A 14859-nucleotide genomic window follows, 5' to 3' on the forward strand; every position below is an offset into this window, starting at 1 on the left:
GTAAATCTGCTCACTATATTATTATTGTGTTTGTTATAGTTGACATAGTAAAATGTTAATAAATTTATGAATTAAATATTGTTTTCAGTATTTAAAATTAAACATGAAATTAAAATTTATCTACTATGTGGATACATATTAGTTTTTAAACTTTTAAAAATAAATATATATAATTTTTATTTTAATAATATTAAAAAAATTTATAAATGGTATTTCAAACTAATGTTTAAATTAAAACATATAAAAATTCTAATTGAAATATAAAATAATTTGGTTGTTTCGTAGTCAAGTTGGTGAGTCCCATGCTTTTTTATCAAGAGTTTGTACTCGTGCGATCTTACGCATCGCCTAGTGTTCATTACTTAAAATAGTAAAATAAATAAAAAGTCGTATAAGTACTCGTGCAATCGTACTCTTTCTATATACCTGCATATTCAGGTTTCAAATATCCAAATGTTTCCGCCACTCATGTCCACACAGAATCATTTCCTCCTGGTGCAACAATTTTAACCACTCCAAATCCTCCTACCCAAAATGTTTTCTTCACTGAAATTTTTAGTTACTTGTCGAATAATGACAATTGCACAAGTTCTAATAATGTCTAAATTATAATTTACTCCTCGTGCAATAATTTTAACGCAAACCAAAATCTGAAACCTTTGCTCTCATGTCATCTTCCAAAAGTATGTTTTAGGATTTTATGTCTCTATGAATGAAGTTTTGTTGAGCTAGGTGGTGCAAATCTTTCACTCCTCATGCTAGGTCTAAAGGTATTGTTACCCTTTGCTTCCAAGTCAAAGGAGCATTGTCATTTTAACGTTAAGAGAACAGATGTTGAGTTAATGTCCCTTGAGGCATATACTCATACACCAAAAGCTTTTCGTCGCCTTCAATACAATGTCCTAAAAAATTCACCAAGTGTATGTGCCTTACTTTACTCAGAACTGCAATTTACGCTTCCAATTCATTAATTCCCTTACTTATCATTATATAAAACCACATTCCATCCTCTTCACAACATCTTTAGTTCCACCATCCAATTCCCTTCTGTAAACCACTCCAAATCCCCCTACCCAAAATGTTTTCTTCACTTAAATTTTTCGTTACTTGCCAAAGAATGACAACTGCACAAATCTACACAAATTATAATTTCTTCCTCGTGCAATAATTTCAATAATTTCAATAATTTTAGCCAAACCAAAATCGAGAATCTTTGCTCTCGTGTCATCTCTCAAAAGTATGTTTGAGGGTTTTATGTCTCTGTAGTTCTTTTGAATAATCTTTTGAAGTTGAGATTAGTATAGTTATAAGGTTGTACATGTGTAAATTTTGAATTAATATAACATTTTGGTTAAGATTTTAATTGTCTCTTTAATTAGAGTATAATCTCTACTTAATTGTAAAATTTGAACACTTTGAAATATTTTGGAAGTTGATGAAATTGTGATATGTGGTGATTTTAAGTTAGTTGAAGTCGAACATTGGATTTGATTTATAAAGTTTTTTGTTTGAGTATTTATAATTGTTTAGATTCTTTGTGATAGTGTTGATTGACAAATGTTTTGATTTCATTATACACTTGAAACTTAACATAATAGTTTTTAATTTTGATGATTGTTGATTTTGTTCATACGTGATTAATTTGATTACGATGATATGAACTTGAAAGTAATGTTTTAAGTAGTTGATGTAATAAAGTATTTTAAATTGTTATAAAATATAAAAGAATTTGAGTTTTAAAGAATAATATGTTTTGTATAAATTTGTGAAGTGATTAGAGTAATAATATTATAAATTTATTATAACAAGTTAACAAGTTAATAAGTAATGTTTCTATGGTAACTCACATATATTCTTTCTTTCTTTTTTTGCAAAAATTAATTTTTCACAATGATTTCAGGAAGGAAAGGAAAAAAATAGAATCAATGAAATAGGAAAATGGGTTTTCAAAGTAGCACGGTTCTTAACATATGACATGTTATTCACAATTTTAATACAATTGAAATTGAGATAAAAGAATTGCATTTATTATTTTTAAAATTTAAAGACTAACTGATGACAAAAATAAATTATAATTTTAGATCAAAATTAAGTAACTAAAAGTATATTTAATTTTCAGTTTATTTTAAATTAGTTTAGTTGGTAACATCATTTCGAGCATGACATGAAACGTAGTATAACATGAAAGAGCCACGTGCGATGCCACGTCAAGTTTCAGAACCACGCGTGAAGCTGCATGGTTCGAACGTTGTCAAAGTGCCATGTACCAGTTCCTTCATCATCTACATATCTATATAACTAACTAAAACCATAGCTAAAAGATTCAACACATCAATCTCAAAAAATGTCGACCAACGACGACCACCCACAAGTTCTTGACGGCGAGCCAACTCAAACAGGCACCTACCTCCGTGACACTGCCACATCTGTTATCCAAAACTTCGACCCCATAAACAAAATCCACCAACATCTTTGCGCGTGAGCAAATCAATTCAATATTCCTTTTCTTTTCTTTCATTACATTTTTATTCTTCTGGGTACTACGTACCATCACTGTTACGTGCACATTTCAGACTTTCTATTTTGCTTATGAATTGACGTGACTTAACTGCATTCTGTCTCCTCAACAATACCTGATGAGACATTGTCATGTCATGACAGAACAGCAGGTGAAGAAACAAAGGTGCTTAATACGGTGTTATGTTTGTAATGCAGGTTTCACTTTTACTCTCATGACATGACCCGACAAGTGGAGGCACACCACTATTGTGCGCACAAGAACGAGGAGATGAGGCAGTGTCTGATATACGACAGCCCCGAGAAGAAAGCGAGGCTTATAGGGCTTGAGTACATCATCTCAGAAAACCTATACTTAACACTGCCCGACGAGGAGAAGCCTCTCTGGCACTCTCACTTGTACGAGGTCAAGAGTGGTCTCCTCTTCATGCCTAAGGTTCCTGCTCTCATTCAGCGCCGAGACATGGAGACAGTCTGCAAGACTTACGGCAAAGTTTTCCATTTCTGGCAAGTGGACAAGGGTCACTCCCTCCCATTTGGGATACCTCAGCTCATGATGGCTTTCACTAGAGATGGCCAGATCTATGATCACCTAGTCAAAAGTATATGCATATGTTTGCTTACTTTGTAATTCTTGGTATAGGCCTTCGTGTGTCTTCTGATGGCTTCTATTTACGATTGTAGGTTGTGCAGAGCGGATGGGGATAGACTATGATGAAGAAAGAAAAGGAAGGGAATATATTACAGGGCCAGAACATGGAATTCATCCATTGGCCAATGGAAGGGGTAAGGGTCTTGAGACTCGCCTCAGGGAGGTCGACCTCAACGCCGATTCTACTCCGCCGTCAGCCACCAGGGTCTCTGTTGTCTGAACATCCTCTGTGTTTTCTAAACATGTTATGCTTAGATATTACAGGGACACCTTTTCTGAACTCTATTATAAACATAATGTAATATGTTTTAATGTCATATCATAATAAAAATGTTTTATCTATATGTTTCCTGTGACTGATTCTCTGTTGTCTAACATGTATTAAATATGTTCGGATATTAATGATAGGTTTTTATACATATTTGTCTCTGGGTGAGCCTTCAATTGTTCATATTTGTATTCATAACGTTCTCCCTCCTTTATTCAATGGGAAATTTTCAATTTATATGTACTCTTTTTATTTCTATTCAATGTATTTATATGATAAACAGAAATGTGTTGAAGCAAATGTACAAGGAGTATTTTATCAATCAATTCTTGAACATTTTTCGAATATACGTTGAGGAAGGAGGATATATATCAGATTTATAAATACCATACTAGCGTATCTTAAATTTGTGAGATGTAACTGTACAAAATAACTGAATGTGTGAAGAAAGAGCTCAGTGGATCAGATTCAGGGGACACGCTCCAACACTCGTTGTAATGCCTTCTTGATACCTTCCTGGTCGAGAGACGTAGTCAAATGTATCTCCTGCACCTGCATCACATGAGAAAAGCATATGTCACATTTTGTATACATTATAAATATAGGTAATATATTCGAATTATGTCAGGAAAAATAAGTGAATAAAGAGACAAAATATATTAGAATACTTTGAGCTAAATTTATTATATTTTAACAACATTTCCTTAAAAGCGTGAAAACATATAATTAGAATTGATTAAGTTTTAAATATCTCATTTTTAATTGAATCTTTATTAAAAATATTTTGTTGATTTTTCTGTTCATGGGACGGCCTAGTCATTATTTCTGTCTACTCTTCCAACTTTTTGGAAGAGATGGGAGAGGAAAGAAACTAGTTCTTCAATAAGTTAGAGACTGGAAGACAAGAGTAAAGGTTTTTGATGGCAAACAATCAAACAACAGAGTACTTACACGAATTTTAAAAAAATATTTTGAAAACTAAATAAAACAAATATTTTTAATAAAAATTTAATTAAAAATATTCAAATTTATGAGATGGTAACATGTACAGAGGCTTAGAGACGTAAAAATATCTATGATTTAATCCTTTGTTATGGTAAAATAGAATAATAGTTCAATTTTTCTGCATTTCTTTTAAGAAAAATAAATTCATAATTATGGGATATGGTTGTTGCAACTTAGTTGTTAATAAGAATCTGTGTTTTATTTTTGCTTCATGTTAGATCAAACACTTACCATCAAACTAAAAGATTGTTACCATCAACCTAAAAGATTGTAGTTAATATTTCTATTTAAGAGAATAGCAGTGCCATAATACTAGACTATAATAGTCAATATTGTACTTAACTTACGTAGTATCCTCACATGACAATTGATGCAACGCACAATACTTCATTATGTGATCAGTTGATATTTTCCTAAATTGAACACTCAGTTGACAGCAGTGGTTGTAAATTGATCAATAACAGTACCATGAATTACTTCTCATATTACCAATTGAGTCCTTCCAATATTATTAGAGAAGCTAATTCAATCATCTCGTACTTAAAGGCCAAAATTGTATGTTTCTTTGACATCTAAGCACCTGTTTTGTAGTTTTGAGGTGCATTTCACTTGCATAGTGCATAACTAGAGACAAAATTCCTACAAAATTTAGGTTACTTGGTCCTCAAGTAGGAGTAGGTGACTTGCTCCTCAATTATAAGGTCAGAGACTATTATAAATTTATTTATTCATCAAACAAAAATAGAATTAAACCTATTGCAAAATGTGTGTTGCACATTCCTTTAACGCTGTTTCATTTTAAAAAAATATGAGGTGGCAATTGAGAAAGGAAAATACCTGTCTTCCAGCACGAGCAAGTAGAGTAAACCTTTGGTTCGTGGGAGGTGCCTAAGATTAAAAAATTGGAAGAAACGAAAACCATGACCAAAATAAACAAGTATATAAATTGGCATCTTCCATTATTTGAGAAAGAATTTTGAATGAAAACTCACATTAGAAAGCCACAGTTGTAAGTCTTGCGAGACCACTCGTTTTTCAAACCCTTGACGGCTAATTCTTACACCATATATACTGTCGTCACACCATAGAAAAGTCATAATGCATTCATTCTAACTCGTTTTTTGAAAAGTCATCTAATTGATACTGCCATTTAAGTAAAAGTATTAACAAAATGAAGGGCACGAAACACACAATTTGGATACAAGGATGAATGTCACTTTCAAAATTAAAATATAAAATGCAGTTTTGGCGGAAAATACGTGGTAATAGGCATTTATGAACAAAATGACAAATGGCATGTTGCAAATGTTTATTTTTAATGTAATAATTCAGTCACTAATCTTCCAGTGGTTCTATGCACAAAACCTTCAAGCAGTAATATAATTACTCAAAACTCGAAATAAAATTAAAAAGAGTCACATTCTTTCTTCTTTTTTCACACTCCAAAATCAAAGAGTTAATAATTTACCAAGTACTATATTTTTAAATGTTTGAACCCTCCAAATTCCATCCTCCTACATTGGTCAAGAAAACTAGTAATAACTATTTGTCTTCTCTTTCACCCTTCCAAATTTTTCTAGTCACAGTGTGCATGTATTTTCAAGAGCGTGTGGGACAAGATTTGCCCTCTTTTTCGTTCTACGCTCATGATTGTTTCTAGATGAATTTCAATTGCTGAGACTCTGATTGCCAATATTTCGAGTAGTTAAAATTTTCAAATAGTTTGCAAACATACCCATCTTCCTGTTGTAGCTCTTCAAGGATTGTTTCAAGCCCTGGAAGAGGTTCAATACTATCACCCTCACCACCGCTCAGAGAATCAAGATCAGCTGAACCATCCTGAAATATAGAAATTATTGATCAAAACATTTCCTTCCGCCTGCATATGAATGTATAGTTCATGATTATACATGTTTGATCTTATGTTAAAACCAATTGGCTTGATGCGAAGTTGTCCCACAAATGTATAAAACACATTCATTAATTGAGGCAGGCAATGTTAGATTTCTCAACACCCCACTTCATAGTTGTTTGCCACACCAGGCGAGCTTACGGTAATTATTCTAGAACTATAAACTCTGATATCGTGTAAAGCATGTTAAAGCCAATTGGATTAAGCAAAGTTGCTCAACATATATATAAGCTGCATCCCAAAAATTAAGGAGACGAGGTGAGAGTTCCCTACACTACAAACCTGAGGTATTACTTTGTCCAGAGTTTCTAGAAGTGGATCTTCTTCTAGCTGTTTAATTGATAAGGTGAGCCTTGATTTTACACTGCAAGAACTTAGATAAGTCAAAAAATGATTTCCATGAATGCAGACGAAAAGTATCAATATAGAAAAATAACAATGTTTGATCTAAAATTCATTCATGTGGTTCATCAAGTTTTTATAGTGTTAATTCATGACATGGTATACAAGCCTCTATAACTATGAGGTTCATAGTTCAATCCTTATACTCTTGGTTGTAGACAAGGCAGTGTATTCTTTACATTTTTCATTCTTCAAGTCCTAAGAGCTCAATGCTAATGCTTGAAGGGACATATTAGATATAAAACCACATGTGCATTCATCCAATGGCTTAAATTTTTTACATAGTTTGTTCACAACAAAGCAAATAGCTTCACTGCACTCAAATCCTATGATTTCGAAGCATGGATTTAGTCAACCAACAAGAATATCAATGAAGTTTTTACACAATGGTTAATTTGGTTCCTAAGTTTAAATAAAATAAAAATTTCTAAAGGTAGTTTTCTTCTTTCAAATTCATCATTTATTTTAAGTAAATTCTTGTACGTCATTATTAATATACAATTTAGTCTTTGTATGAAGAGATTACATTTCATTTTAATGGCAACATAAAAGAATTATAAAGGTGAAAAATGATTATTTTTAGTTTACTAAAATTCAACAACTAACATAAAAATTGTCATATACACTTTCGAAGAACAAATTGATTACTCTGCTTATAAATTTCCTTTAAAAATCATAACCATTGGGAATCTCACCCATCAATACCGACAACTTTGGCCCTCACTTGATCACCTACTTTTAAGATATCTCTGACATCCTGAACTAGATCCCATGACACCTCTGAGATGTGTATTAGTCCAGTAAGGTGATAAAGACCTGCATCATTCTGTGATGTCACTAGTAACTTGTCCATGATAAAGTGAAAAAGAAAAAGAAAACTGTAGACATATGAGCTATGCACGGTAGTTACCGTCAGGGAACCGCAAATGAACAAAAGCACCATAATCCTCAACATAACCAACTTTTCCTTCAAAAATGTCACCTACATTGATCTGTTTTGAAAATTTGGACCACGCACCTTCCTTTTCAGAGAATATCAATCTTTTGTTATCCTCATCCGCTAGAATTACCTAAAATTGGAAAAAACTGCGATTATTTATAAATTTTAAACAGTCCTTCATATAAACATAGCTAATATTTTGAAGAAAAGAACTACTATAACCTAATTAAGAGTACAGCCAAAGATTGTGATGGTAAACTGATGCAGGAAGCACTAAATAAATACTTCCATATGCAAACATCTAAGAATTTGTTATTTTTCAAGGTCCAGTTAGTTCTTGAAAAGTTGAAATAGCTCAGAACTAAACATTGTATTAGATTAGCAGCAAAGAATTGCAACAGCTTTCAAGATTCAAGGGATAATGGTTTTTCTAGGCAGAAGCTTCAGGACTAAACATTGTGTTAGATTAGCAGAATAAAAAGTTATAACATATAGTACTAATTATTTAAATTATTAAATCTACCTTTGCCGATATGACTGAACCAACTAAGCCTCTTGCAATTTCTTGGATAGGTTTCTCTGGTTCTACACAAAAGAATCAATGCTACAATAAATCAGCAATTTCAACTCCACATGCTATTATCAATACGAAGCACCTAAATTTATCCAAAGAGATTATTAAATGGCTTGCTTAGACAGGAAAACATGACCAAACACTATACAACAAGCCATAGGAAACCAGATAATTTTTATCTGTATACTATTATGGATTATGGGTACCAAAGGATGGTAAAAGGGCAGCCATGAACGTCAACGGCTGTAAGATATGATCATTAACTAGTGTTTAACAAACACGAAGATGCTGAAAGGAAAGTGTAAGCAATTTTCAACAATATAACAACTTTTATGATATTACAAGAAACCTGTTTTATTTACATATACTGAAACTACAGTTTCTAAAGTGGCCATGAGATCGTTTCTTCTGTGGGATGGGGGAGGATGAGCTCTTCAGCATAAAAACAGAGAGAGGGAGAGCAAAATGAGAGCGTTAAGGACCAATTTTTAACCCTTCAACTCCGCCTTAGATTTTGGAAAAAGGAAAAGAAGAATAATGTAAGAAACATTGACGATGAACATATAGATGGATGGATACCTTTACAAGTATGCACTGGACTCAATTCGGGGAATGGTAGAAACCCCAGAATAGAATAAAACCGAACCCGCAGGCCTCCAGAATTATAACCTTCAACCCTACCGTTATAAATGAGCCCACTATCTTTATATGCCTTTGCAGCCTTCCAATCTGATGATCTCTACTTCATTGCAGAAATCAAGTATCAGAACACAACATACATTGATAGAAATTAGCATTAATCCAAAGCTTAACCATTTAAATAGAACATGCTGCAGCAATAATCGATTGAAGTTTATATTCCCTTTAAATAATGGCTTTTGGGTCTAACAAGATAAAAAAAGATCTTGTGTTGCATTTATATCTATAATATGCAAGAAGTAATAAATTGGTTATATGATAAAACTAAAAATGAAAATTGCGTAAATGATATGAATAAGAATGACAGACCCGAGCAAGACGAACGTCATCCTGAGGGTCTGGAGGAGTAGGGCGTTGAAGAAGTCCACTTTCAAGATTTTGGTCAATTTGGGTGTTGCCCGAAGCAGAGATTAAGAGTTTATGAGTGTGGTAGTGATGGTGCTGCCATTGCCACGGTGTCTTCACAGTAAACTTATGGGGGAAATTGAGGAAAGGAGAAAGGTGTGATTGCGATTGTGAAGCTGAGAGGAAGCAGATGGAAGTGTAGGAAGCGAACGTTGCAGTTGCAGAGAAAATGGGCATTATTGTTTGTTGTTTTTTTCTTTGACATAAACTCAAAGAAGTTCAGGTCTCACTGAACGTGAAAGAAAGAAGATTGAATTGGTAAATGGATGGATATAATATAAGGCACAGATAGATAGATTGGAACAACCTAATCGATATGTTCCAAGTGTCGCTTCTTGCACCGCTAATCTCGTATGCTACCCCTCCTACCTCGTAAGTAGTACGAGTAACTTGTGGTCGTAATATAAACACGCAGAATTGTGTTTACTTTATGACTGACATATTCTTTAAACATAATTTTTTGTTATTAACTAAAATTTATAAAAAAGCATAATATTTGATAATTCTTAACTAAGGGTGAACAAGTATTAATAAAACCTATTTCCATTATTTTCTTTCAATTAGTTTAGACGATCTCATCTTTTATCGATTTATTTATTGATGGTTTAGTTTAATTTTTAATCTTTTATAAAAAATATTTTAAATTAATGTATGACAACATTTCTAATTTGTGGATCAACATTTAAGTTGACCAGAAGTTAGAAAATACTAGAAATGATTTCTTATAAAAAATTTAATTCTATTTATAGTGCAATTTTTACTTTTTACTTGAATGAGATCATGTAATGTTATTTCTATTTTATCTTTTTTAATCCGAGTCAGCTGATTGCCAAATAATAGTACGGAAAGCATTTATCCTATTTATTAATTTTTTCAGGCATTATCTTTATAGATATTATATATATTATATATTTTGGGGGAAAGAACATGGCCTTGCTAATCGAGAAATAGATACATGTAACATTATTACTTTTTGAAAATATGCTTACTCATATAACGTTGAAGCTAAATATTTTTGTTTTCCTTGGATTTCCATGTCATGAGAAACCTTGTAGAGGAGATCTTTGCAAGGGAAGACTTTGTCAACCATCTGCAACAACTGCTGGTAATGGCTATAGATGTTATTAGTTCAGTAACAATAACAACATTCTACAATCAATGGCATATCGTATATTAAGCTTTTGGAGTAATAGCACAAATGAAAATATTTATATGTTTCCGTTTATATCATTCTGCAAGGAAAATTTCTAAGTTAAAAACTATATACAATTATATATTGTAGTATAAAAGACATTGCATCAAGAGGAAGCAGATAAATTACATCTCATGCACGGCGTTTACTCAAACGCCATTGTTCCGATACACCATGAAGTGGTTGTATACGTTCTTGACGCTTTCGCTTGCTCATCTTTGTGGGATCTGCAGCTTTGAAAAATCTTGGAGCCAATTCAACTAACCATTTAGGGTCTATGGCAGTGACCTCACGCATATATTCCTTCGTTGTCATCACAAGCTCGTGGTAGATGATCCAGTCTGGCTGTCTATGGAACAAAGCTGAGCTTGGATGGATATATACAGACTGGTTCTCAACCAGGGTTCTGTAACCTTCCTGAGGGTCCTTTCTAGCAGCATGGAAAAAGAATCCTGCTGTGATAGCCTTCGTCACTTTGGTGAAGTTAATTCCAGCACTCGCAACATCTAATTTGTACCTGGATTATAAATATTCATAAAGCTGATTTAGAATGCAATTTCATATATAATTAAAGGATTATACATGAGACATGGTCAACATAATATCTAAAACCGAAAAACTCAAGCATTAAATACACAACAAAAATAAATGAATACTGAAACCGAAGCAAATAAGAAGTATTTATAAATTTATAAGAATATAAAGATATCCTACCTATCCATGATAGTGAGAAGCTGTTTCCTGACATCCTGGACTCTTCTCAACGATCGAGATTGAACAAAGTTCTCAGAACACCACGGCCCTGAAAAGTTCTTAGCTTTCCAAGCCTCATAAACAGCAAGTAGAGTAAGATGGTCACCCTCTGGCTGGAAAAACTTTGCCCTCTTCTGATCTGCTTGGCCTTGCTTTTCCCTTGGCCTGTAAAAAATATTTCCGGTTTGAATCATGGCAATTATGGTCAAAATCTCATCACTGCATCCAAGATCCACACTGGCAAGTAGCATCTTGGACAACGGTGGATCCAAAGGAAATTCTGTCATTTTCCTCCCCAGTTTGGTTAATAGGCCTTCTTCATCCAATGCTCCAAGACTGTAAAGTTGCTCCATAGCAGAAACAAGCGCCTGAGGTGAAGGCGAATCCATAAAATCAAAGGACAATAGATCGTTTATCCCCATAGATTTCATATTAAGAGTAGTTGTTGCAAGATTTATCCTTTGAATCTCCGGAACTGTAGTGGGGGACATCTCATTCCTGTATGCACTTTCAGTGTAGAGACGATAACACTTCCCAGGTCCCGTACGCCCTGCACGTCCTGCTCTTTGTTTGGCTGATGCTTGTGAAATTGGAGTTATCACCAAAGAGTCAAGACCTTGCTTAGGGTTATAAACATTCTGCTTAGCAAATCCAGGATCAATTACATAACATATCCCATCAATAGTCAAAGAAGCCTCAGCAATGTTAGTAGCCACAACCACTTTCCTTTTCCCAGGTGGAGCAGGTTCAAATATCCTGTACTGCATTTCACTAGGAAGAGCACTATAAACCGGTAAAATGACGAGCTCTGGAACATTCTTACCTAATCCCTTCATTTTCTCAACAAGATCTTGGCAAGCAAAATCAATCTCTTCTTGACCAGTTAAGAAGAGAAGAATGTCTCCTTCAGGTTCAGTAAAGTGGATCTGCAGAACAGAACGTAAAGATGCATCTAAGTAATCACTCTCAGGCTGCATAGCATAAACTATCTCCACAGGAAAAGTTCTACCAGGTATTGTAAAGATGTTACAGTTAAAGAAATACCCTGAAAACTTCTCGGCATCCAGAGTAGCAGACGTGACGATCAATCTTAATTCAGGCCTACGCTTCAGGAGCAGCTTCAGGAGTCCAAAAAGAACATCAGTATAAACAGTTCTTTCATGGGCCTCATCAAGCATAATAACAGAATACCGTGACAGAGTCTCATCCATTAACATTTCCCTAAGAAGCATACCATCTGTCATGTACTTGATGAGAGTATCCGGTCCAGTGCAATCCTCAAACCGAATCGCATAACCAACTTCCTCCGCCAATCGACAACCGAACTCTTCTGCAACCCGCTTTGCAACAGACACTGCAGCCGCCCTCCGGGGTTGAGTACATCCAATTTTCCCCTGTGTGGTGTACCCCGCTTCAGCAAGATACTGGGTAATCTGAGTAGTCTTCCCAGAACCAGTTTCTCCGATCACCACCAACACCTGATTATCATGCACAGCCTGAACCAATTCATTTTTTAATCTATAAATTGGCAAACTCCGCCTCTGTTCTGGAATAGAAAGCTTTGATTTTGGCCCAAAGGAAATGGATTTTCCGCTGTTCCTCTTCCACTCCGGCATGTCAAATGCAGATAAGCCAACACCCCTAAGCTCGTGAGCAAGGTGTCTTTCACCTTTCTCTGGCATAGGGTCTTCCCAAGCTCGATTGAGATCTTTTGGAATTGAATCAAATAGTGAACTATGCTGCTGTTCTCGCACTTCCCTTCGTTCCTTAGCAAGTGCAGACTGAAGCGCCGCGCTGCGGAGCAGAGAACCTTCTGGATTCTTGAAAATCTTGAGAGGAGACATGTCCATTGAGTGTTTGGTTTGCCCCTGCAAGAATACAGGTGCATCATCGTTCAACTCAATCTCGAAATCTTCATCATCATCATCTACTTCTTGGCGTGGCAACCCATCTCCCTCCTCGTCCTTATATGGAGAACTCAAGTTTCCGGCGGCAGTGAACTGTTTTACTTCCCCTTTTTCCGGAGAGGAGATTCTCTTGAGAGGTTTCAACGAAGAACCGCCACTATCCTCTTGTTTGGCTTTGGACTCTGTCTTAGCGGGTTCAAGAACTGCGCGAACAAGGGTGAAAAGCGTTCGGACAAGGTAATCCGGAAAATGGGCACCGTTTTCATTGAGTACGGCGTTGAAGTGGTGAAGGTTGTCGGATGAACGAGCCAAATGGATGATGAACTCGGCGAGGACCTTGTCGGCGGCGCCGGTGTGGGACTCCAACTCGACGCAGACCTTGGAGAGGAGCGACAAGTATTGAAGCGTGTCGAATCCATCGTTCGCAGCCATCCTCAGAATTGAGATTAGGGTTTGTGTGTGGTGTGAGATGAAAGCGTAGGCCACAAGAAATTGAGGGATCGTAGAAGAACCGTTACCTCCACAATCTCGCGCTTTCTACACTATTTATATACAATTTGAATTTCAATAATTTAATATTCTTTTTTTATGTTTCAATTTTCAAGAATACATATTCTTTTCTTTACTTTTTTTAAAAAATAATAATAAACAACGCGTTTTTATTAAGTAAAATGAGTTTTTTTTTCTCTTTGAAATGAAACTACACGTTTTAAACATGTTTTCATTTCATATTAAGCTAAAACTATGTTTGACTTAGTCAACAAAAAAAGTTATACTCTTCAACTCATTGCTCACCACAATTAAATTGTTAAAATGATGTTCAATAAAGTATTCTCGTATTTTTAACATTCAGATAGTTTGATAGATAACAGAAAACGAAAGTGCTAAGAAAAAAAATTAAAAGTATTATTAATTCTCACAATTTTCTTAACATTTAGATAATTTGCTCGACAGCTTATATACTATTTGTACCGTATAAATTATTGACCGAGTGGTCGGTGACTAAGACCGATCGATCCGCCTTTGGTTAACCCGGTCAAAAGGTTTGGGCTGTGATTGAGCCAATAAGCTAATAAGCTATTTCAAATGGTAATTGAGCCAATAATCTAGTGAACCATAAAATAATTCAAGAGATCTAGTAAAGATATCTAGTAAAGATATCTGATAAACCAAATCCATAAATATTTGATTGAAGATATTGATAAGTAGGGTTTTCAGGTAATATGTTTATATCTTATTCTGTTTATAAATACAAAATCAGGGCCACAAGTCAGGTACGTGATGCTAAATTCGCCTCTCTCACAATTTTGCTGAGGCTTATTCATTCTTTCTTGCTCTTAAATACTCAAACAGTGATCGTCCTTTACTGAGTATTCTCTTAAGAGTAAAAACTCTTCACCAACACGCCTAACTTGAGCATCAGAATGTCTTTTACAGGTACCTCTCCCCTCGCCCGGAAGAAGACCGATCGGTTTGCTCCAATACCGATCGACCTATAGCAGAGAGCTGAAGACGAACGCGCGACTTAGGCAAAAGGAAGGCAAGCGATTTCAGAGTTGGGAAGCGGGAAACACATGTCACCAGCTTAATCTCTCGATCCCAGAAAAATATACCGAAACACTATCTATTTTAT

General features: G+C 34.8%; 3 protein-coding genes across 4 annotated transcripts; 1 reads left to right on the forward strand and 2 right to left on the reverse strand.

Moving 5' to 3' along the window:
• Positions 1 to 2310: 2310 nt before the first annotated feature.
• On the forward strand, positions 2311 to 3525 carry LOC124820611 (oil body-associated protein 1A-like). The gene is made up of 3 exons (XM_047292346.2): positions 2311 to 2478; positions 2716 to 3119; positions 3202 to 3525. Exons 1-3 carry the CDS (start codon positions 2345 to 2347, stop codon positions 3387 to 3389), a joined length of 726 nt encoding a protein of 241 aa, XP_047148302.2. The 5' UTR covers positions 2311 to 2344; the 3' UTR covers positions 3390 to 3525.
• Positions 3526 to 3727: 202 nt separating this feature from the next.
• On the reverse strand, positions 3728 to 9624 carry LOC124820612 (Nucleic acid-binding proteins superfamily). Its single transcript, XM_047292347.2, has 10 exons — positions 9279 to 9624; positions 8850 to 9009; positions 8220 to 8281; positions 7667 to 7826; positions 7452 to 7572; positions 6637 to 6718; positions 6178 to 6281; positions 5435 to 5513; positions 5280 to 5330; positions 3728 to 3989 (listed from the first exon to the last, which is right to left on the reverse strand). Exons 1-10 carry the CDS (start codon positions 9549 to 9551, stop codon positions 3906 to 3908), a joined length of 1176 nt encoding a protein of 391 aa, XP_047148303.2. The 5' UTR covers positions 9552 to 9624; the 3' UTR covers positions 3728 to 3905.
• A 617-nt stretch (positions 9625 to 10241) lies between these two features.
• LOC124820607 (putative pre-mRNA-splicing factor ATP-dependent RNA helicase DEAH5) lies at positions 10242 to 13733 on the reverse strand. 2 transcript variants are annotated; one of them, XM_088114743.1, is made up of 3 exons: positions 11281 to 13733; positions 10696 to 11083; positions 10242 to 10473 (listed from the first exon to the last, which is right to left on the reverse strand). In XM_088114743.1, exons 1-2 carry the CDS (start codon positions 13656 to 13658, stop codon positions 10699 to 10701), a joined length of 2763 nt encoding a protein of 920 aa, XP_087970869.1. In that variant the 5' UTR covers positions 13659 to 13733; the 3' UTR covers positions 10242 to 10473; positions 10696 to 10698. The 2 variants fall into 2 exon arrangements, with proteins under 2 accessions (XP_087970869.1, XP_047148296.2); XM_047292340.2 differs by lacking the exon at positions 10242 to 10473 and having other exon boundaries at positions 10562 to 11083.
• Between the last annotated feature and the right edge of the window lie 1126 nt (positions 13734 to 14859).

Source organism: Vigna umbellata, chromosome 5 (assembly GCF_029865625.1).
Source record: "Vigna umbellata cultivar VRB3 chromosome 5, Vumbellata_1.0, whole genome shotgun sequence".
Classification (NCBI taxonomy): Eukaryota; Viridiplantae; Streptophyta; class Magnoliopsida; order Fabales; family Fabaceae; genus Vigna; species Vigna umbellata.

Excerpts from the sequence above, each read along its gene's own strand:
- LOC124820611 (XM_047292346.2), top strand. The coding sequence starts at position 2,345 with ATGTCGACCAACGACGACCACCCACAAGTTCTTGACGGCGAGCCAACT. Across the intron at positions 2,479-2,715 it reads ATCCACCAACATCTTTGCGC|GTTTCACTTTTACTCTCATG; the intron begins GTGAGCAAATCA and ends TTTGTAATGCAG. Across the intron at positions 3,120-3,201 it reads CTATGATCACCTAGTCAAAA|GTTGTGCAGAGCGGATGGGG; the intron begins GTATATGCATAT and ends TTACGATTGTAG.
- LOC124820607 (XM_088114743.1), bottom strand. The coding sequence starts at position 13,658 with ATGGCTGCGAACGATGGATTCGACACGCTTCAATACTTGTCGCTCCTC. Across the intron at positions 11,084-11,280 it reads CTTCTCACTATCATGGATAG|GTACAAATTAGATGTTGCGA; the intron begins GTAGGATATCTT and ends TTTATAATCCAG.
- LOC124820612 (XM_047292347.2), bottom strand. The coding sequence starts at position 9,551 with ATGCCCATTTTCTCTGCAACTGCAACGTTCGCTTCCTACACTTCCATC. Across the intron at positions 9,010-9,278 it reads ATGACGTTCGTCTTGCTCGG|AGATCATCAGATTGGAAGGC; the intron begins GTCTGTCATTCT and ends GCAATGAAGTAG. Across the intron at positions 7,573-7,666 it reads TCATTTGCGGTTCCCTGACG|GTCTTTATCACCTTACTGGA; the intron begins GTAACTACCGTG and ends AGAATGATGCAG.